This window comes from Papio anubis, chromosome 5 (genome assembly GCF_008728515.1).
Source record: "Papio anubis isolate 15944 chromosome 5, Panubis1.0, whole genome shotgun sequence".
Taxonomy (NCBI): Eukaryota; Metazoa; Chordata; class Mammalia; order Primates; family Cercopithecidae; genus Papio; species Papio anubis.
The window spans coordinates 122,472,185-122,496,249 of record NC_044980.1 but is presented as its reverse complement, the minus strand read 5'-3'; the positions used below and the strand labels follow the sequence as shown (position 1 = coordinate 122,496,249).

General features: G+C 36.3%; 1 protein-coding gene across 1 annotated transcript; it reads right to left on the bottom strand.

Annotated features, from left to right (window-relative positions):
* Positions 1 to 1,955: 1,955 nt before the first annotated feature.
* Positions 1,956 to 22,928, bottom strand: MINAR2 (membrane integral NOTCH2 associated receptor 2). Its single transcript, XM_021939660.2, has 3 exons — positions 19,583 to 22,928; positions 7,281 to 7,508; positions 1,956 to 3,092 (listed from the first exon to the last, which is right to left on the bottom strand). Exons 1-3 carry the CDS (start codon positions 19,745 to 19,747, stop codon positions 2,913 to 2,915), a joined length of 573 nt encoding a protein of 190 aa, XP_021795352.1. The 5' UTR covers positions 19,748 to 22,928; the 3' UTR covers positions 1,956 to 2,912.
* Positions 22,929 to 24,065: the final 1,137 nt, after the last annotated feature.

Sequence of the window (24,065 nt, the reverse complement as noted above, 5' to 3'; positions counted from 1 at the left end):
GTGCACTCTGGAGAAATGGATCCAGGCCGTCGTTCCCTTTTCTGTTTTCCCCTCACTAAACTCTCCGCTAGGTGACAGCAGCATGAATATAATTGGAACGGCCATTAATGGATTATGTTAAAAAAAAAAACAGCTTTAATTCTCCTGTTGAGTCTGGGAGAAGCACTTTTTAAAAGTATTGCTTTTAGGCCTCCCACACACTCACCTAATATACAAAAACAAAGCAAAAATATACAAGATAACTTTGAGGGGAGGGTGTGTACAAAAACCTGGGGAAGATTATTATTGAAACTAAATTATTATAACTTAAGAACTGGTGGAGCCAGGTGTTCTCACCCCAATTTAGGTTTTAAAAAGTTACTAAAATAGTCAGTGTTGAAGATAATAATAATAATTATTTATTGACTACCTGTTATGTGAGAAGGATTGTATTTAAATATTTTAGAAACACTAGTTCATTGAATCTGGATGAGAACTTCTCAAGAAAGCCGATTTCAACATAAGCCTGTTTAGGGCCGTCGCCTCTGCATTTTCCATGACTTTATGCTCTTTCTGTTCCATTTTCACAAAAACCTGTACTGTAGAAGGCGAAATTGGAACTTCTTTTAAGGTATTATTTTGAGTGTAAACAGAGATAAATTCTCTTTATTTATAAGTTGCCCTCACATGTAGATGCATAATAGTAATTCAGTGCAGGACAATAATATATTTTGATTTTACAGTTACATCAAAAGCTAAAAATGAAGGTGATTTGGGAGCAGTAGGAAAGTAATAAATTCATTTATGATGAAACAGAAATGACTGATAGTATCATAAATAAGAATAGAAGAGGGTTAGGGAGAATAGAAGAATACTAGGTGCTTGACCAGAATTGACTAGGCAGAAGAGAAAGGTAATGAGTTGGGGGCAAGGGAGACAGGAATTCAGTTAAGCAGCCTTTACACTTTTATGGTTACTACTGCTTATTGCCTTTAGAAAGCCTTACCCATGCTTAATCCTAGGCAGCCACATGTAACCTGATGCAGCACAGATGCTTTCCATGTGTGGCAGAGACCTGAACATGTTGTGAATCCCTTAGAGGTAAACTTTCGGCAGGTAAGCTTTGAAGGCAGAGTAATAGCAGGTAATATCTATGTCCACAGTGAGAGTGATGAAGTCCCTGATACTTTATTTCATATAATTCAGTTTTAAAATTCTCCTGTAATTCAATTTTAAATTGGACTGGAACCTTCCATGGAGGAGAAGAGGAATAAAAAATCAGGGACTACAAATATGGCTAACACCATTTTTTTTTTCTATACAACAACTTTATTGTTCAGTAAAACTGTCTTTTTTTTTGAGATGGAAGTCTCATTCTGTCACCCAGGCTGGAGTGCAGAGGCACAATCTCGGCTCACTGAAACCTCTGCCTTCCAGGTTCAAGCGATTCTCCTGCCTCAGCCTCCCAAGTAGCTGGGACTACAGGCGCCCACCACCACACCCTGGCTAATTTCTTATTTTCAATAGAGACAGGGTTTCACTATGTTGGACAGGCGGGTCTCGAACTCCTGACCTCATGATCCACCCACCTTGGCCTCCCAAAGTGCTGGGATTACAGGCGCGAGTCACCACGCCCATCCCAAACTGTCTTTTACTGTACTTTATTTCAAGCATCTTTAAGACAAATACAACAAAATGATATGGCAATATCAAAGAACAAAATCTGACTTTAGGCTCATGGGAAGAAGAGAAAGTTCCTCTTTTATTTCTTGCTTAAGGCAGCCTTTGGCTGGGTTGCTTATAGATGAGAAAGGAGTGGGAATGAGGGGTTTAGGAAAGGATATTCTAGAAGGAAGGGCAGGGTGATGACTTGATTCCCCATCTGTATCTACAACCATGTCCCCAGGTATCTGCAGACAATGGAAGGTAAACTCAGGTTGTCAATTAGCTAGCACAAATTAATAATAACAACAGCCTTTAACTAAGCAACTGTTTATTTCGAGCCAGATACTGTTCATACCTGTTTTGTATTTGGTCCTTTGGCCAGCCCTGTTGGGCAGGTAATATCATTCCTTCTCTGAGAGAATAACTTGCCAGAGTCTGTTAGCAAGTAGCAGTTAGGCTTCAAACTCTGTTCTCTTAGCAGTATTCCCTCTGCTTTCCTAGGGACCCCCAAGTAGGCCATGGTTGGCAATATATACACACTAACTGCCACCAGGGGTCATAGCCAATTTGGATAAATTGGATCTAAATGTAATTAATTATGTAACTATGGCCTATCCAAGTTTAATTCTATTAAAATTGCAGCCTGAAACTGGGGCATCATAGATGATTACTGGGGAAATAAGAATAGATTTGAATAAGATATTTCTCTCCTTCCTTTTTTTCTGACTTAAACAGAAATACAGGAAAATAAAACAGAGAATGAATCTAACTCAGTTGGCAGCACAACCAGAAGATTTTTATCCCAGCTACCCAGCAGTTGGTTAAAAAAAAATTATCAGCTCAAACTTTTCTGGTGATTGCAGGAGGATGAGGTGGTAAAGAGTTAACAGTATTTTTAAAACAAGGTTAATATAGTTTAAGCATGAAAACAAAGCTGCTGACAATTTTTGATACTGTTTGCTCCCTATGAAGATATTTAATGTGGGTTGCATATAGTGACTGTTCTGTGATTATGGTCCTCAGAATTCCTGCTTCCCAAAGGACAAAGCTCAGGCTGGAACTCTTACAAAGCTTTTATAGAACAAAGTGGAGAAGCCGGAATGCCACATCCGACATTCACGTTCTTCAGGACAATTACATTTAATAGTACAATCAACAATCCATTCACACTGCATGTACATTGTTTTTGTTATTTTTGGGGGGGGTTTCAAATGTTTATCAGAAAAAAGTTTAGGAAATTTAAAGTAGCTCTGACTGCTGCAGTTTCCTCAGGTGAAAAAAGTAATAATAGTCACTATGGCAACCAAGATGGAGATGATGGCAAGTAAAATCAGACCCATACGACAAAATTTTGAATGCTTCTCTTGTTTCTCTTCCTTTTTCAATAAAGTGTCAAAACCTGGAGTGTACATGTCTCCCAACCAAAACCGCAGGTCGTTAGGATTTTCCTAAAAGAAAATTACACGGAGAATATGATTAATCAGTAATCAGTCAGTGTTACAAATTAATTGAGATTGCAGAACAAGACACTGTCATGGGGACTGATGGTCCATATTCACTCTGTCCTGGGCAAGGCTTCAATGTCATGGCTCACATGAGTGATACGAGGCTTCCTTGAATAGCATAAAAATGTAGCTACAGTCTCCTGGCTGACAAGGAATCCCTGCAGTTCCAATTTGTAGGTCTGCATCAGAATTAATTAGGCGGCCTTCGTGAGTCTTTAATTAAATTGCTCACATTAGAGGGTCAGAAACACAACAGTGTTTCTATCATGTTGTAGCCAATTTAGTGTTCCTTACATCCTATAAATAGTGCATATAATTCAGCATAGTACGTTGAAATAAAATGAAAATTCTTTGCTTTAGATTAACCTTTGAGGTTTGATTTTGTCTGCATGGCAGGAATAAACATGCTTGATGGGGTTTTCAGTAAATCCAGAAGCTGACTTCCATGGAAGTAGTAGGACTAAAAGTCAGGAGTCTCTTCCATTACTCTTGACCCACTGATTTTCCTTGTAGAGGGCTGCCACATGTCTGGCATGCAGAAACTTTGTTTGACCTCCTGAAAAAATGACCCATTATATTCTTCCCCACATCAGCTCTTATTTATTCCCCATGTCTCTCTTTCTTTCACAGACTTCATCTTCCCTTCCAGGCCCATAGAATTATCAAGTCAACCTGATCTCCTGTACCTGATAAATCATGTGCAAACTCTATTGTTCATACATTAATAAAAATACTTTTTTTCCTGTTACATCTCTTGCTATGTTTTGGTGCTGTAGATTTGGTGTCTATGCCTTATATACAACAAATTTACAGTGAATACGCAATCTCTGCTTTCACAAACCTACTTCATGCTTCATTATATTTCACCTGCTTTGTTGTAATGGCTTACAGTGGACTGCCCCCTCTCTTTGCCTCTCCAGTCTCAGAAGACTTAAAGTCAGCTGAAATGTGGCACAGCAAGTTTTCTTTCTCAGCGTCAGGGGTCAATGAACTAGCTTCAGACTTCCAGGTGCACTGCTGGGAGAGGAATGTGCATGCGTGTATGAATAGAAAGTGAGGATAGATTCTGATGATGGCAAAACAATTCTCCCTAGTACTAGTTTGAACTTCTTAGTTTTAGAAATGCTAAAATGTTAAAATAAAATATGGATGATCTGTGAAGAAGGATAATGATGTAAAAATCCTTCTCTACCTCATGCCTATCTTTCATTTTGTGTCCTAATCAGAGGCCTGCACTTCGTAAGTTTAATGCCTCTGTTCTCCACTAAGAACTTCACTCATAGAGACTATTTTGTCTTACATTCTGCTTCTAGCTTTCCTTTGTAATTAAATATGGATTTCTTTTCTCTTTTCTGGCTTATAAACTCTTACCAATGTAGAAAAATGGGAGTGACCACAGGGACTTGGGTTTATAGCCGAAAAGTGGTGTCAAGGTTTCAGAAAATAAGTTAGGGGTTCTATGAGATATAGACAGGGGTGAAGATGAAAGTTGAATTAATGAGGTAGAAAAAATTTTAATGAAAACAAAAGTTATGGCTTTTGTTATGACTGGGTATGGGAGGGAGCAGGTCCTGATTGTAGTAAAACATGGCACTCATTGTATTTATGGCTCATTCTTCCTAAACATAACTCATATAATTGTCCAGCTTAAAAAATTACTCCTTATTGCCAATAATCTTCAATTTCATAAGCATAACATTCAAACATTTTTTAGCTTTATTTTCTAGCCGTATTTTCCCATTATTCTATTACTTAACCTGTAGCTCCTATATTTCTGCCTTTGCTCTTGCTACTCCTGAAAAAAGAGCCTTCCCACTTAGGCAAGCCATCTATACCTTTTGGAATTCTATACATCCTTCAAGCCCATAATAAGTTTGCTTTTTCATGAATTCCTTTTATAATCAAATGTGATTTGTGCCCCCTTCCTATCCTACATGGCACTTTTTCTTTTATATTTTTCTTCTTTATTTTTTTTCAGTGAAACAAAAACTTCTTTTTATTGTATAAAGTAATAACCATTCTTAATATGAAACTTCCACTCAATGTTGAAGAAGAAATAAAGAAGCACGGAAGTAATAACATGGGATTATCAGAAAACCTGACTGATTGTGCTGCTGCTGGCAATGGTGATGATGGACTAATTCCACAAGAAAGAGAAGAAAACCTGAAAAGCAGCAATTTCCTAGAACGGAGAATGAAGAGTATCACAGGTAAGCCTATGGCAACATTTAACAGGAGATAATTATGTGCTATTACACTAATCCTAATTTGGGCTTTTATAGTGAACAAGTTTTATACTTTTACTAGAATGTTCAGCCTCACCTGGTAATCAGAAAAATGAAAATCAGCAAACAATGTGTTACCATTTTTTCCAATCATTGATGATTTATTTGAAAAATAACCAGTATTGGCAAATGTGAGGGAAAGGCATTTTCTTTTCTTTTTTTGTGAACTTTTATTTTAGCTTCAGGGTTACATGTGCAAGTTTTCTTTATAGGTAAAGTGTATCATGAGAATTTGGGGTACAGATTTTGTTTTTTAACTTTAAGTTCCGGGATACATGTGCAGAATGTGCAGATTACATAGTTACACTTGTGCCACGGTGGTTTGCTGCACCTATGAACCCGTCATCTAGGTTTTAAATCCCGCGTGCATTAGGTATTTGTGCTGATGTTCTCCTTCCCCTTGCCTCTCACCCCTCACAGGCCCCAGAGTGTGTTGTTCCCCTCTCTGTGTCCATGTGTTCTTATTGTTCAACTCCCACTTATGAGTCAGAACACTGCATGGCACTTTCTATTACCATTAGTTTCCTTTATCTTGTTCTATAGTTATTGTCTGTTAATTTGCTCAGTTAGATCAACTTTTTGAGGGTAGGGACAGGAACATTCACCTCCATAGTTCCCTTATTTTACATGTAATCAGCAAAAGGAAGAGGCCCTAACATACAGTCAAGAAATGTTTGTAAAATGTATCAATACTTTTTTTTTCTAATAGTAGGGGTGACTTTTTAGATGTCCTTAAGACTCTTGGTAAGGAACGCAAAATTTATAAAAAGAAGAAAGAAGGAAAAAGAAACACAAGCTTATTGTTTCTGTGGAGAGCATCTGTTATGTAAACTTCTCTGGAAAACGGGCTACATAAAAGAGGAGATACATTCAATCTACCAAGAGATTAAGAAACTTCCAAGATTCTGGACAGTGGGTCTTTTGAGTAGCACATATTTGAAATTGTAAAAAGTGTGAGTGGGATTCAAGGAGACAGGGTGCTGTCCTGTTCAAAAAAAAAAAAAACAAAAAAACAAAATTCTCGAGTGCTTAAGGTATGGGGCTTAGCACAGATAAACATTTTTGAATGAAGGGTATGTACTTGGAAAATGGCAGGCTTTCCTGGCCCGGGGCAGGTGGAGGCAAGCCAAGACTGGCTAGGAATCCTGTCCATTCAGAAAACAGAGGGCTGCTTCCTTGCTTTTCAGGTATTTTGAAGTTTTTCATGGGTTGGGGTGACACCAGTGGGGGCAAACAAAGAAAGAAAAACTTAAGTTGGATTTAAGCTGGGTGAATGAGTTCATTGCATACTTTTCCTGTGTTGAAATGTTTTTGTTTTGTTTTGTTACTGAGACACAGGAAAATGACCAAAATGTAAATCTTCAATCTTAAATCACTGAGAGAGCTGAGATAAAATAATCTTTGATGAGAACTTCCTTGCACAGTGCCTAACACAGAACACTTAATAAGTATTTTTTAATAAATGTAGACTAGGGAATCAGCTGTTAAGTGTTCATGAACATAAATGTTTAAAAACTAAAAGAAAACGTAATCTTGCAAATTAATTTTCAATAAACCTTTTACCCTCCTGGAAAACCTTTGTTCTGTGCCACATAGTTTTTTTCTTCTCTATACTATACAGTTGCCAGTAACTGTCGAAACTGTAAAACTCAAAACAAATAAACATAAATACTGACTAGAAGGGAGAAAGAAAAGCCAGGAGCCAAAATGCTCTGAAATCTAGAGATTCTGTGCCTAGTGAAGAATACCTGTCACTTCAATAATGCTTTCTTTTAGGATTATTTGACTGATCTCCCTTATCAGTTGAAGAGGTTGACACTTAGTTGTGACACTTAGTTGTGAGTACCTTCAGATGTCCAGAGAGGTTTGTGTGCAGGGAACGTTTGTCATATTCCTCAATGGTCCATGATGGGTTCTTTTTTCTTTCTTCCATAGCTTCCTCCAAACTTAGGTCACCATAGAGTGGGTTATTCTTCATAACTGATGACATGGATGGTGGAGGGCTATCAGCAGTAACAAGGCTCTCTGCACTGGATCCCCTAATTCGTTGAGCGGCAATATTCTTCTTTTCCCTCTAAGAGGCAAAGAAACAAGGCATCTCTTAGCAACGGGCCTTCTGATAGTAGGGAATGCAATGTGAGATAACTGTACCTGATAATGTGCTGATTTTGTGCAGAAACCCAACAGATTAGGACAATGAATGAGGAAAGGATTCTATGGTTTCATTTGACCTAGAAATCTAACATCAATTGAGTTTTTTTCTTTTTGTGTGATCTTGAACAGCTTTACTAATCATTCATTAAAATGCTATTTTATAACTACAGAGAAAGAGCCTTGTTTACTCTCAAATTCAAATAGTAGAATTCTGAACAAAGCCAACTTTTCTCAGGTTACTTGCATTGAGATTTAATGACATTTTATTTATCTCTATTTTTATATTCCATGACTTATTAAAATAGTATTTAATATTGCTATGTTAATCCAGCAAAGTCAAAATTAAAAGACATTTTAGAGATATGCCTCGACTTTCACAAATACTATCATGGCTCCCGTTTCAGACAGCTTTGAGGTCGAAGCTAACTTAGCACTGTACGTGTAATTTAGCATCTGTGTGTGTAAAGGCTGTTATATAGCTCTAATACTGACTTTCAGGTTTTTAAAAACTTTTTTAATTGAAGCATAATATGCATATATAGAAATACATAGCTCTATAAATTCTTGCAAACCAAACAAACTCAAGATTCAACATCGCGACCTAGAAACATGACATTACTAGCACACCTCATGCTCCTTTCCATTCACCCTCCCTCCCCCTGCCCAAAGCATAGCTATAATAGCACCCAAATTCTAACAGCATAGATTCATTTGGACTCATCTCATATTTTCTATAAATAAAATCATATAATGTGTGCTTTTCTGTGTCTGGTTTGACCTTCAGACTTTTACTTTGTTTTGTTTTCTTCTTAAGTATATTGAGCTATCATGAAGGTAGAAAATAAAAATGTGTTCATTTTGGAAATTAAAATTTGTTCATTGGTCAAATACAAATTGAGAAGAATAAAAAAGCTTATAGAGTCATGTTTCATTTGTCATGGGACATCAAGAGAGGGATTGCATATAAGTTAATATTAGATAATCTTTTACCTTTAAAAAGAAGTGGTTCATTTCCTTAATTTACAGATATTTTTCAGTAAATGTATGTCATGTATTTTAGACACCCAAAACAGAGAATATTTAATAGGAAGTTTATTCTTCTGAGTCATATTTATGATTATCTGATGCTGTCAACATTTGTTGGTATATAGGTCATATTAATTTATATTATATAAGCTAAAGTTGTAAACTGTTAAATGTAGTTTCCTTCGGAAATGGCTAGCAGGAAAAAAAATCATCTAGATAAAATCATTCCCATTCTCTTCGGTGTTGGATTTCCCTAATTTTCTTAATCCATGCATTTTTCGCATTCTTAGAGCTCAACTTGCAGACACCTCTCTGACTTTAATAGGTCCTTGGTCTGCTCAAAGTCAATTTATATTCTTTAAAACTGAAGTTTGCATTGAAATAATAAATCTTCTTGGCTTAGCATTTATCTCAAAGATAGATTGCTTGAAAAGTAATGTTTCTGAATTGAGCAAAAGTAATTTGACAAGAAATGTAAATGGTATGAGCTTAGCATAATTTTTACTTATTTTTTTTCTTCAAGGATAGGCATCTTTGATCATCTCTGAAGAGGGATAATTCTCCTGACATTGACAAATTGGCTTTGTCAGATTGTCTTCTACACTGTTGGTTAAGTTTCTTAAATAAGAAAGATCTATACATGAAAATATAGTTTTGGGGAGATCAAGGAAAAAAGTACACACTCTATTACAATGTATATAGACTTAGAAAATCTAATGTGTAAAAATAGCAAAATACTCAGAGATACATTTTAAAAGAACATTCAAGCTCTTATTTCTAGACGATATTTTTGAAAGTTGTGAGGTTTATTATAGAGCATAGTACTATTTATTTTTGCACTGCATGTGAATTTTATGTCTGAGAGACAGGCAAAGAAAAATTAATAGTATAAATTTATTATGAATTTAATCACAAAATAAGCAATACTGATTTTGGTTGGCTTTTATTTGAATCTTGATAAATTTTTTTAAATAGCTTTCAGAACATCAACAACAAAAAACCCTTCACTCTACCGCACAAGAAAGAATATATTTACCACAGGAAAACTCAACAGTAATTCAATTATTTTAATTACTTGGGCATTAAAATAAATTACATTTTAAAATATTTATTTAAAAAAGGTAACACTTCAAAACCTACCTAGGCTTTTCTGTATTAAGCATAACTTTGTTCATTTATCATTTATATACTTTAATCATTATAGACTCTATGTGAAGTAAACTATAATTCAATAAAGAGAGATAGAAGGCATTTTTGAACAAAGAAAATTAAGTGTACAAATTAATAGGTTATTGTAAAAACTCTAAAAATAGTAATTCAGGAAGAAGAAAGTTGATAACAGATATTTAAGATACAAGAGAAATTTGAGAGAGAAAGAGAGAAAGAAAAAAAACTGATAAATGTGTTTGTGAGTCTAGGCAAGCATTGATTTAGGTGAAATAGAGATAATAGTAATAATCACTAATTTGTGAATTTAAAGTAAGAGAAATGAATACACTGGAGTATAGTAAGTTTAACACAGATTTTTTAATTAGAAATTTTTAAGAAATAATTTCAGTGAGGATATAGAGATATTGCTAACAAGCAAAGAAACAATGTACAGCTTCTAAGTCACCAGAGCAGTAGGAAAAAGATGAAGACTAAACAATCTTTAAAAAGGCTCAAAAAAAAGAATACAGGTGGAAAATCTCAGAACCATAGAAAAACAATTATAAATAATCGCATTAAATGTAAATGGAATAAACTCCCTATTGCAGTGACAGAGATTGTCAGATCAGATTTTTAAAAAAGAATTAAATTATAAAATATTTACAACAGAAATGCCTAAAATATAAAGATTCGGAAAGAATTAGAGTAAAAAAATATAAAAATTTATACTAGGCAAATATAAACAATGAGAACTGGGTGTTGTGACTGATGAAATGCTTACTCATTTTGTTTCCACTTTCTAAGCACAGAGGATATCTGCTTTTCCTAATCTGTTTTTGATTTTATATTGGGGCCACATGTTTTATGTCTAATGACATGTGGATGAAAGACCATTTCCAAGTCTGCCCCTTGAAATCTTCCACGTGATTTTGGCTCACTTTCTTTTTTTATGACACTATACATATCTCAGGACTCTTGTGAATGTGCTTTATATAGCAGAAGATGATTATACATATGTGATGATATATATATACACACACACTAGGTGATACATATGGCATATATAGTATATTCATATACCATTATATATAAATATACACACATATATGTATGTGTGTATATACATATATGTTTGCATGTATATATATATTTTTGCTGGGTTAAGCCTCAGTAGATGCTCAGCAAACCTAATGAAACTCAAGTTTGACCAGTAAAATTCCTCGCAAGATCCTTGGCTTAACCTTTCCCTTTCTTATTTAAAGCTTAATAGAGATTCTGATATTGTAGAGCCTCAAGAAGGAAGGAGCTTGGATTCTACTCAGAAGTGAGTCTCCTAGGACATCTATAACATATACATCGGGCCTTGTGTGAATGAAACATATATTAAGTCACTAAACATTTTGGTATATTTGTTTCCATGACATATCTTAGCTAGACTAACCACCAAGACACACACACACACACACACACTCTAGACAAAATAGACATGGTCAAAAACTTTGCTAGATATAAAGAAGGTTGCTAGAAAATGAATAAAGTTAGTTAACATTAGTAAAATATTGTCCTTCTAAACTTGTATGCATCTAATAAAATAGTCTCAACATTTATAAAACAAAACTTAATTACATGGAGAAATTTATACATGTAAATTTCTCAAGCATGCAAAACCATCATTAAGAATAAAAAACCTGGATGAGATTGGAGACTATTATTCTAAATGATGTAACTCAGGAATGGAAAGCCAAACATCATATGTTCTCACTGATAATGTGGGAGCTGGGCTATGAGGACACAAAGGCATAAGAATGATGCAATGGACTTTGAGGACTTGGAGGGAAAGTGGAAGGGGGTGAAGGATAGAAGAGTACAAATACGGTGCAGTGGATACTGCTTGGGTGATGGGTGCACCAAAATCTCATAAATCACCACTAAAGGACTTACTCGTGTAACCAAATACCACCTGTACCTCAATAACTTATGGGGAAAAAAAAGGATAAAGAAGATGTGAGCCATAAAATCAAAAGGTTTGTTCAAGTGACATATATAGATGTCTTTATTAAACAATTGAAAATATTCATTTTAAAAATATACACTGAAAATTTTACAAAATTGATAACATCTTAAATTCCGAAACAAATTTCAAAGATTCAGTATTACGTGGACCATGCTTTTCGACCATTGACAACTTAGTTATAAATCTAGAAATCATTATCAAAAACATAAAATAACACATTCTGCTGACATTTAAAAATACACTTCAAAGAAATAATAATAAACATTTTAAAATTTAGGACAGAATGAAAGTGAGAAATGCTACATTCCAAAATTGTTGGCTGGATCTGAAATGGTATTTCGAGAGAATATTATGGGCATATATGCTTGCATTATAAAGCTGAATGAGAAAATTAATGAGGTAGTAAGCATGAATTCAATGTCTTAAAATTAAAGCCATTGAATTAATATAATAAAACAGTCAAAATGAAATCATAAATATAAAGGCAGAATCAATACATATTAAAGAGAATAAGTATATACAATGGAGAAGATAAAGCTGAAAGCTATTTCTTTGGAAAAATATTTAAAATATCTCTGGCAATACTGCTCAAGAAAAATAATAGAGACACAAATCCACCCAGTTAGGAATGGAAAGGGGAACTGACAAGAGACACAGCAGAGATTAAGAAACAATCAGAAAATAAACTGAGCGACTTTAAACATTTATGTGCAGTTGGACAATTTCTTACATAATGTAACTTACCAAACTTATTGAGAAAAAAATAAAAAAATTAACAAACCTGTGATAATTTGACTAGTCGAATCAATAGTTTTAAATCTCCTCCAAACATACACATTTAAGAACAGCAGGCCAGAGGGTTTTACAGTCAACTTCTACAATTCTCAAAATACATAATTTCTTAGTCAAATTCTTCCAGAAAATAGGAAAAGGAACAATTCCCAGCTCACTTTTGAAATTAGTATAAACTTCAGATGAGGGCAGTAAGTAAAAGAAAAGTATAAGCCAATTTCTCTTATACACATAAATGCAAAATTATAAATGCAATATTGCTGAACAGAATACTACAATATGTACAAATTATATGTAACAAGATAAAATAGATTTTTACCAGGGAAAGATGTTATGCCAACAGGATGGTTTAATATTAGAATACTAATGAAATTTACCGCATTAACAGGAAAAAAAAAACCATTAAATTTTACAATAGGCCAGAAAAAGACTTTCAAAATATTCAAACATATTCAAAACAAACACTCTTAGTGAACTAGAACTGGTAGAAAATTTTCTTAAGCTAATTAAGGGAATGGGCCCCAAACTTACAGAACACAGTTTACTTAATGGTTTAATATTAGAAACACTTATTTTAGTTTCAGAATTAATACAAGGATGCTAGTAATCACAATGTCCATATAATTTTGCAGTGGAAGTTCAAAGCAATGCAAAAATAATAGAAACATAAGTAGATACAAGAAATAGGGTTATAAATAAACAAATAGCAGATGACATGGTTATCTACAGGGATGTTTATGGGGAAAATAAGAGATTTTACTTCCTAGATTCAAAATCAGTATGTAATGATCTATTGTATGCATGAGTAATGCTCTATTATAAAACATGACTTAAAACGTACTATTATCAAGAGAAAAAATAATATAAGTATTTAGATATAAACCTAGCAAATTATATGGAATAGTTCTTTGTGGAAATTAAAGATATTATTGAAGGCCATATGAAGAACTGAATAAATAAAATGATACATCATGTTCATGGATGGAGAGAATCAAGGTCATAACGATTTCTGTTTTCTGCATTGTGATCTGTACATTCAGTGTAATCTTTATCATAATCTTAGTGAAAACAAGGCATTTTGTGTATATTTCCTATGTGAGCACATAGACAAACTTTCCCAGAAAATCAGCTCTTTTGTGAACATACCATTTTTGTTTTAAATTGCTAGAATGGAAAGCTTTGTAAAGCACATATTTCACTGTGTCATTCTTTTGCTTTAATTTTTCACTGATTCTTCAAAATTTTCGGGATAAAATTCAAAATCATAGACAAAGCCCATGGACCCTCTGGTGTGATCCAGGTTTCTCTGAAACCTCATCTCCTGCCTTCCCCTGCATATAACCAGGGCTCTTGGTGCTCACAGGTGGTGTTATAACATTCAACGTACCCTTAATATAGGCTTTCATGCCAGAGACATTTGGATCTCAACTAAGAACAGTTTGTTGGAGCAATTTGGGTGTTGTTTTTGGAAATACACCATCCAAAGCCAATTCCCTAATCCTATAAATTTAGTATAACTTGGTACCCTGAGGAACTTGATGATGCTATCAGTCTACTTCCTAGATAATATATGCACCTGCAAAGTACCACATTGTCATCCAATATAAGCTTAGAAAGGATAGACTATTGTATTGTGCAGCTTTCCTTTTCTTTCTGTCTCTCTCTCTTTCTTTCAATGGAGTCCCACCCTGTCGCCCAGGCTGGAGTGCGATGATGTGATCTCGGCTCACTGCAATCTCCACCTCCCGGGTTCAAGCAATTCTCCTGGCCTCTTCAGCCTCCCGAGTAGCTGGGATTACAGGTGCATGTCACCACTGCCCAGCTAATTTTGTATGTTTAGTAGAGAGATGGGTTTCACCATGTTGGCCACAGGCTGGGGTCTCGAACTCCTGATCTGGTGGATCCACCTGCTTCGGCCTCCCAAAGTGCTGGGATTTTTTTTTAAACAGAGCCTTGCTCTGTTGCCTGCGTTAGAGTGCAGTGGCACGATCTTGGCTAACTGCAACCTTTGCCTTCCAGCTTCAAAGCTGCTTCTGCGTCCCCCAGCCTCCTGAGTAGCTGGGATTACAGGCCATGCCATCATGCGAGGCTAATTTTTGTGTTTTTAGTATAGATGGGGTTTTGCCATGTTGGCCAGGCTGACCTTGAACTCCTGGCCTCAAGTGATCTGCCCGCATTGGCCTCCCAAAGTGCTGGGATTACAGTGTGAGCCATGGCGCCCGGCCCCTGCACTGTCTTTTTCAAAATAATAAATGGAAGATTGAAAATAGAGACAGTTTTAGGAAGGCATGACGTGTGTTCAGAGATAGAAGAAATACAGTTATACACAAAAAAACCCATGATAAAAAGGAAAGACATTGAAATTTATGGGAAAAAAAGAGTGTGATTGGATTGGAAAAGAGTGCAGAAAGGTGATTAGGAAATATATTCAGTAAATGACATTGTCTAGAAATCAATGGAAGAGCAGCCTCTCACCCTTAGCCTTTCCCTCCATCTCACGGGTTTAGTTTGGAATGCTCCTTGGTTCTGAAACTGATGTGATAGAAGACAGGAAAAGATATAACAAAGGAGTTAATCTGAAAATATTCTGATGTACAACTGCTAATTAGAAAATTAAGGCCCACTACAATAGATGAAAAAAAAAAAAAGACATACATTTTTCTTTCTTGCCCTTTGAATTTTTTTAAAAATTATACTTTAAGTTCTGGGATGCATGTACAGAACGTGCAGGTTTGTTACACAGGTATACATGTGCCATGGTGGTTTGCTGCACCCATCAACCCATCCTCCAGGTTTTAAGCCCTGCATGCATTAGGTATTTGTCCTCATGTTATCCCTCCCCTTGCCCCCCAACCCCTGACAGGCCCTGGTGTGTGATGTTCCCCTCCCTGTGTCCATATGTTCTCACTGTTCAGCTTCCACTTATGAGTGAGAACATGTGGTGTTTGGTTTTCTGTTCTTGTGATAGTTTGCTGAGAATGATGGTTTCCAGCTTCATCCATGTCCCTGCAAAGGACATGAACTCATCATTTTTTATGGCTGCATAGTATTCCATGGTTTATATGTGCCACATTTTCTTTATCCACTCTATCACTGATGGACATTTGGGTTGATTCCAAGTCTTTGCTGTTGTGAACAGTGACTCAATAAACATACGTGTGCATGTGAATGATTTATAATCCTTTGGGTATATACCCAGTAATGGGATTGATGGGTCAAATGGTATTTCTGGTTCTAGATCCTTGAGGAATTGCCACACTGTCTTCCACAATGGTTGAACTAGTTTACATTCCCACCAACAGTGTAAAAGACTTACTATTTCTACACATCCTCGTCAGCATCTGTTGTTTCCTGACTTTTTAATGATCACCATTCTAACTGGCATGAGATGGTATCTCATTGTGGTTTTGATTTGTATTTCTCTAATGACCAGTGATGATGAGCTTTTTTTCATGTTTGTTGGCTGCATGAATGTCTTCTTTTGAGAAGTGTCTGTTCATATCCTTCACCCACTTTTTGATGGGATTGTTTGAAAACCACATATTTTATCACATTTTTTAAAAATCAGCCTTTTTTTCATTACTTGTTTTATAAAGCGGTTGGCAGAAGTATTTGGAATACATTTCTAAATGCCTTCATCAGATACATCCCCCAAATTATTTTAACAGTTAGAAACATTAGATTTTGGTGAATGTTTCTTCATTGCACTGACATAAAATTTGTTGTGAAGCTTCTTTTTTTCTTTGGTGAAAGAATTAACGAGAAGTATAAATATAATAGAATCAAATAATATCTGTGTATACTCTCTGCAAATATAGGTGACCTGAGTGTCTGCATAGATGGGAATTACAATGTCCCTGGTTACTGAATCAACTGAGACCATCACTGCTTATTTTCCTAGATTGAGGCCAGGTATGGTGACTCATGCCTATAATCGAGCACTTTGGGAGGCCAAGCGGGGTGGATAGCTTGAGGCAGGAGTTCGAGACCAGTTTGGCCAACATGGTGAAACCCCATCTCTACTAAAAATACAAAATTAGCTGGCCTGGTAGCGGGTGCCTGTAATCCCATATACTAGGGAGGCTGAGACACGAGAGTCGCTTGAATCTCCAGAAGTTGCAAGGAGCTGAGATTGTGCCACTGCACTCTAGCCTGGGTGACAGAGCGAGACTATGTCTCAGAAAAAAAAAATAGATTGAATGGTATTGCTTTAGCTCATATAAAAATGGCCAAGAGAATTTCCTCTGAAAATGGAAAGTGAATTTTAAAAATTAAACAATAAATCATTGAGAGTAAAACGATACCTATATTTAAGAATTCAACGTGACATTTCCAATCTAGGGAATGTCTGTTTTAACTCCTGGGTTACCCTGAGTTTGAAGGTAATGACTGCAGGTTAAGTGCTTTGCCATTCCATAAAGTAGTCTATATCCTAAACACCATGCACTTGTGTAGTGTGGGATGAAAGGATCAGTTGACACAACTCTGGAGTTTGTGTAGATTTCATGTGGTATTATATCTACTGCTTGGGTTAGTCACACAGGTTGACATATCTATTGAGTACATTCCCTCAACCACCATGTGCACACATATACACATACCCCTTCATCCACAATATTTATAAAATAATGGAAATGAAATTATTTGCTAATAAATTCTAATGAAAAGATAACTTTAATACATTTTGAAATACTGGTATAAATAACAATACATATGTACATACTTCCATACATATTCTTGATCTTTTATAGGAAAATCTGGCTCTCAATTGCTTTTACTTCATATTTCATTTGCTCTCACTTTTAAGGAAATTTCTAAAATAAATATTATCCTAATACTGCAAGTGGAAATACTGAGGCATGAATGAAGGACCATGATAGATGTCTCTAAAACTGGTTTATTGTGACTTTGAGATAAGAAACCAAGTTTCTAATTTCTTTATTCCATGTTCTTCCCGTTGACTTACTGACTCCCCAGTGGAGTGAGAGCTTTAAATTAAGAGCTACTCGGTAGCCACCACCTTATGTGTGCCTAACACCTCAATATACTTGTATATTCAGTGTCTTCTTTCATGGAATGGTATCGTGGTATCATGGCAAATATTTAAAACTTCTATATGGCTATTTCTATGACATTTATTATTTTATCCAATGAATATATCAATCATGGACTTTAAGATCCATCCCCAAAAGAGAATTATTTACTGATGCATTGCAAAATGAAGTGGTGAATATCGTTGTTGTTACTCATATTTTGTGCCACACCTACCTGATTACCTGAATTTGTACTTGATGTACTGTCCTGCCTCTCCACTCCATGCATTATTAATTGGCCAATTAGTACACTGGCCTTCACTACATTTCTTCTTAGGCTAAAAGGATAACTAAATCAAGTGTATTTGAAGTTTATAATGTTAACACCACATATTCAAAGACCTATGAAACAGAAGTTTACCTCTTTGGTTTTTCTTTGAATAACTATTTCCACCCAATGGAGCCTGTAGAAAAAGTTGCCTTTTAAAAATTTGCATTTCATTTAGGTTTAGGAACAACATTCAACAGAGTTTTAACTGTGAAGTTCCACATGAAGGAAATAGGTCAACTTCAGTACCAAACAAAAGATGTTAGATCAATGTGTTCCAACCTCAAAGGAATTTACTGGATATGTTTTCTTAGACTAAACTGCATAGCATACAAGGGCCAAGTTTTCTGTACTGATTTTTGAATCATTTTATTCTATGTTATAAACAATAAGGAGGAAAAAGGAGCAATTTCATTTCATTTCATTTAAAACTAAAAAAAGAAGCACATCTACAAATACAACAGCAACAACATGGCTGGGTATGAAATGGCAGAAGGGTTTGAGGATTACCAAAGAGATTGATGCAAAATTTAAAAAATGCCAGTTGTCATAATAGGCTGCCTTACAATGGAAATAAATTAAAATCCTTATAGGTGGAGGAAACACTTACATAATCATTTGAGTATACTTGCTTTTGAATGATCTCATGATAAAGGTCCCGAGGAGCCCACAAACATACCACAAAGGAGTCACTTTACACCAGGGCTCATGAGTAGCAACTGTTCTTAAAAGAAAACAAATTTCTGTTCAGGGAATTTGAGCCACTCCAAAGGATTTAATGACTTGCAGGGGTTTGTAGGTCAGTCACATCTGTTCTGTAATGAAATGCTTCTTCCTGTTTCTAAATTGACTAACTCTTAACCCCATTAGCCTTCATGTCTTAAAGCAAAGATTATTCCTGTTTCATTAGCTGTGCAACAGTTAGGGCCTTTATGTTTATTCCAGCAGATGGAACTCATCACAGTTTTATTCTTCTCTTTTGGTCAGCGAAAAGAAGGAAAATGCAAAAGAAAAGAGAAATAAAACCTGCATTTTGTTTGAAGGTCTAATTGGTATTCCTTGTCCACACGGACACCTGTGGAAAATAAGAATATCTACAATAATAGCTAGCACTTTTTCAAGGTGGAGAGTTCGCTGTATTTTTTCCCTTCAATAATTAGGTTTCCATTGTTCTGTTCTCTAAGTCTTCTGTGTATGCTATGACAGGGAGCTAGTCCAAGGGAAGCAGAAGCAAGACCTCCAGCTGTTTTAGAGGCTTGTTTATGCCCACAATGTAAACTTCTGATGCTTTATGCTTAGATTACACCAAAGATAGAGATGGGAGTTTTTCCCCCAAAGTCTTATTTGTGTATATAACAATTATTTTGAAAATTTTTGAAGGGAAGGAGTAAAGGAGGGCCACCTGAAATTTCAAATGAAGACAGGCAGAGAAGCTAATGCTTGGAGGGGAATTAATGAATGAGAGAATTCATTTATTTTATAAATAAAGAAAAGTTCCTAATGTTAAGGAAGAGAGAAAGACTAAGTTGGAAGACAGAGTAGCCACCTTGTACTCTGTTCCTATAGGCTTCTTTTTGCATAAATGGTGAAATGGCAGATGGCGAGAAAGAAACAAGCCCCCGTACCCGTATTTTTGTGCCACTCGATCTTACCTGTGAGTAGACAAGGTTTTGCCAGTGTTGTGCAGCAGGATAATTTCCACCCGGAAACCTCGCCAGGCTGGCCTGAAGGAGGGCTGAGCTCCTCGTGAAAGACTTTACGTCAAGCTGCAGGAATTTGTCAGGATGGTTGTTATTTGGCAAAACAGAGAGATCCATGTCTCCCTTCACCTACAGTGGAAAACAAAGGCAGGCAAAGCTGCTCCTGTCAGACTCCTCCATTATTAATGTGCCTGAGGATGCTCCGACCGGCATCTGAAACCAGGCCTCTCAGCTGCACACAGTCACTGCTCTCAAAATGATACATCAATGCACAGGGACGAAGAAACAAAGCAGCACACTGCCCTACCTTTCTCACACACATGTACACTGAGGGTGCTTGACTGGAACAGATGGGGCTGTACTCATTAAAATTAATAGGATGACAGAATTAGATATGTGTAGCACTGAATGTCTCTTCATTCAGAGTTAGAAATAACAATTTAAGGGAAACTATTGTTTGAATAAAGGCTGCCAGAATCTCAGTGTTACAACCCGCAATGTGGAGCACAGGAAACAGTCACGTATAGAGAGACAGTGCTTGACTTTTCTCTTTGAACATTGCTGAGCTAACACAGCTGACCAGGCCCTGCCTCCGCAGCCTCACATGTGATACTCGGGATTATGTTTCTTCTCATGTTTTGACTCCCAGAGCCTCAACTCTTGTGAAACCTAACCAGGTTTAGGTTGTCAGCTTTGTTACGGGGAGGGAAATGGCAAGAACTTGCTTTATAGTTTGCTACAGTAATGTAGTGCCCCAATCTACTACCTTGACCCATTCACTATCTTAGGTCCCCTTGGCTCTGTTCCCAGCTGTATATGCTCTTAACAACGTGCTTTGGTGTTCACACGGCACGTTTGGACCGCCCAAAAAACATGGCTGCTGGATTTGGATGACACGCTCTTCTAAGTGAACCCATCTGCTGTTAAGAGAGCCAAGGTGGTGGGAGTGAGTCTGTGGGCAGCTGTAGCCAGCCAGCAAGTTGTGATGACTTTAATGGAGATATGTTCTCTCTTTACAAGGGACTCTGCTTTAGGTGACCCATACTTCTCACTGAGAAAGTATGGATTTCCATCTGGAGGGAGCAGAAACTTTCCCACTTGTGAGAAGGCAAAGGATAGATATATTAGCAGTTTCTAAAAGACATAGGTTGTCTGTTAATTTCGCATCTCTATAAACCCCTCTGACTCAGCAGGAAAGTTTCTCTTCCAGGGGCAGTGGGGTTACATGTGGAATGTATCAGCACCAGATCTCAGAAGAGTGCCATACAGCTTACAAGAGTCAGCAGCCAGGATGTTCTTGAATCAAGCAAGACACTGGAGAGTACTTACCTTCTTCACAGCAATAAACATGAGGGGGTGTGTTAAAAAAATATCTGCCCTACTTATAGTTGTAAAACTGAATTAAGCAGTTAACTTTTTCTCTGAGAATGTTTTGGACCCAAACTCTATCACTATTTTACAATATTTAAATAGGTTTGGATGGTTTTACAAATGCATTTACTAGAGAAAGTAATAGGTACTTCATAATGACAGTTAATAACAAAACAGTGAAACCACAAGTGTTTCAAGAATCAAGTGTATTCTGTGTATGTGCATGTGCTTGGTACTTTCTGGATTTTCCTGCTTGCTGCCAGAATATATCTAATGAACAAATATTTCTCAGGCTGCTTGCTCTTCCTAAAAGATTCTTTGGGGAATAACACACACCTTCAAGAAGAAATTTACTTGTCTTTGGCTTTCTATATTGGCAAGCAGAAACACAGAACCTAGATCCAAATATATTTGATTAGGCTTTTTCCTTAGCCAAAGCATGAGGTAGGTGGTATGAGCCTTCAGTTTTCCTTAGGCGTCCTTCCTTTCAATACTTCCGTCATTCCCTAGTTGCCCAAGGCTTCAATACTGTCTTGTTCTACTTACAAGTTTAGTCTCCGTCTTCTCCCACCATCCTTTGTCTGCCTTTACCCCCAAACCATCAATTCTTATTTCTCATTGCTATCCCTGTAGGTAGCCTACCTGACTATCAGGAAATCAAGCTTTTACTTTTTAAAGTATAGATTCAGGGGGTAAAGGTGCAGGCTTATTACATGAGTATATTGCATAATGGTGTTGTCTGGGCTTCTGGTGAACCTATTATCCAAATAGTGAACATAGTATTAGTAGGTGGTTTTTCAGCCCTTGGCCCCCTTCCTTTCTCCCCCTTGTAAAACCCCCACTGTCTGTTGTTTCCATCTTCATATCCATGTGTAGCCATTTCCTAGCTCTCACTTATAAGTGAGAACCTGTGTCTCTGCTAATGCCAGCTCTACTGCCTAGAAACATTCCTTCCCATCCATGGCTGTCGACTACCTCCTAATACATCATTCATGGGTCATCGCCGATACCTAACCTTTTGCAAAACCTTTACATGTTTTCCCTAGTAGGTATAACTTTTCTCTCCTTTGAAACCTTACAGTGATAATTTATCCTCTCATCTTCTCATCTTTTGTTTGATACTGTACTTCAAATTTTTGTTTTAAGGGCCTTTACACTAAAGGATACTTCACAAAAGAGCAGTACTATAACATGGCCTCTTCCAAATGAGTCATGTCTGAAGACCCTAATGAAGCCCCTTGATCAATAAATGATGATTGCTGTTGTCCCTTCCATTCTATTAGGACTTAACTATGATTGAAAATTGATAATCCAGTTAAACTTTTAACAAATGCCTTGGTGCTTCATTTTTAAATCTGTATTCCAACCATACTCTGTGAAAAAGTATTCCATTGCCCAAAATGACATCCTGTATAATTCTCTTCTGGTAGTTTATAGTTCATAAGCTCATCTTGAAGGTGGAGACATTCTGTTTTGTTAACTCTAACATTTTCAAAATTTATCTGATCACATAACATCTCCTTCATTGTTTTCCTATTAACTCTTAAAAAATAAGTTACTTGATCATAATTTTAAAAAATACTGGGTTAGGGTTTCTAGTGCCTTATTGTCAGTAATAGCTTTGTTCAAGAGTGACATAGGGTATAAACACATATAAATAAAGAGTTACTATATTGGAAGAGCAGTCTGATGGGAATGTGGATATCTGAGGCCTCTCAACTCCTACCATGCGACTAATCATTTGCTCTTTCTTTACAGCATTTTAAAAAAAATACAGTATCATTTTCCCATGGATGAATTTGCATCCATAGTAATTGTTTCTGAACCACAAGAATTGGAAAAATACAATTAAATATGGCTTCACTAGGCAAAACTGTTTATATATTATTAGGTTGGTGCAAAAGTAATTGTGGTTTTTGCCACTAAAAGTAATTGTAAATCCTTTTGCACCAACCTAATAATTCACATTTTCCCCTTTTATTCTCTCTTTCTTTTTTTTTTCTTTCTTTCTAGCTTTCAAGATTACCAAAAGCCAGTGGAAACATCTGAAAGTATTTCCAGCTCCAGTACCTGTACAATGATCAGATGAGCTGTTGAGGTTCATCAAACTGAGATAATTTAGAAATTATTTGCATAGTTTCGATTAAAAAGCAAGACTGTGATTGGGTTATATAAATCCTGTGCCTGCCTTATGTTTTCAAAATTGGTAAATAACAGTGGCAATTAGAATAATTGAATGCACAGTATTTATGTAATAGGGAGCCTCTATACATCCAACTAACTTGTGTTTTTGGGCAAGATTCTGAGTCTCACTGAGGTTCAGTTTCCTCAGCTAAAAACGAAAGATATTGGTATCTTAAAGGTTGCTCTGAGGTTTAATATGTATAGTGGCCAACAGAATGCTCAGCATATATTAAGCACTAAAAAAGTTTGCTGTTATTTTGAGAGTGGATATGAACATGTATTTTCACTTTAGGTATAACTGCTATAAAAGCAAAACAGGAAAAATTAAAAATTAAAGTAGTATTAACAATCTATAGTTAAAAATTCAATTATGTTTCCCAGAGTACCCCTTCCCTGTGTGATTCTAGGTGAGAACTGACCAGAAGAGGGACTTCCTTGAGATTCTGAAGGCCAAATTGAAACAGTATCCATTAACCTGCAACTCTCTTTTAGTCAGATGCAGTGACAGAGGTGTATGTGCCTGGCAGATTCCAGTTTGACTTTGCTCTCTTGAGCTCCAGACCCGTTTTTTCTTTCCAACTGTTGGTCCTGTTGACCAACAGAAAAGTCAGATTCACTACCAGATGTTGGCTGTGAACCTATAAAGAAGGAAAGTACACAGAGGCAACAACATCCCATAGATTTCCTTGCAGACTACCCGTTCATAGTTTTTCTTAGCTGGCTGTGCCTGCCCCTTGGATTGATTGGCTGGTGACTCCTCTAATCCTCCAACTCCTCTTACAGCCCTTCAGTTTCCCATCTCCTCTCACTGCTCTGCTGACTGAACCAACTAGAAGTGTTTCCAGGAAACAGAACTTTAAAAATAAAATTTGAAACGTGT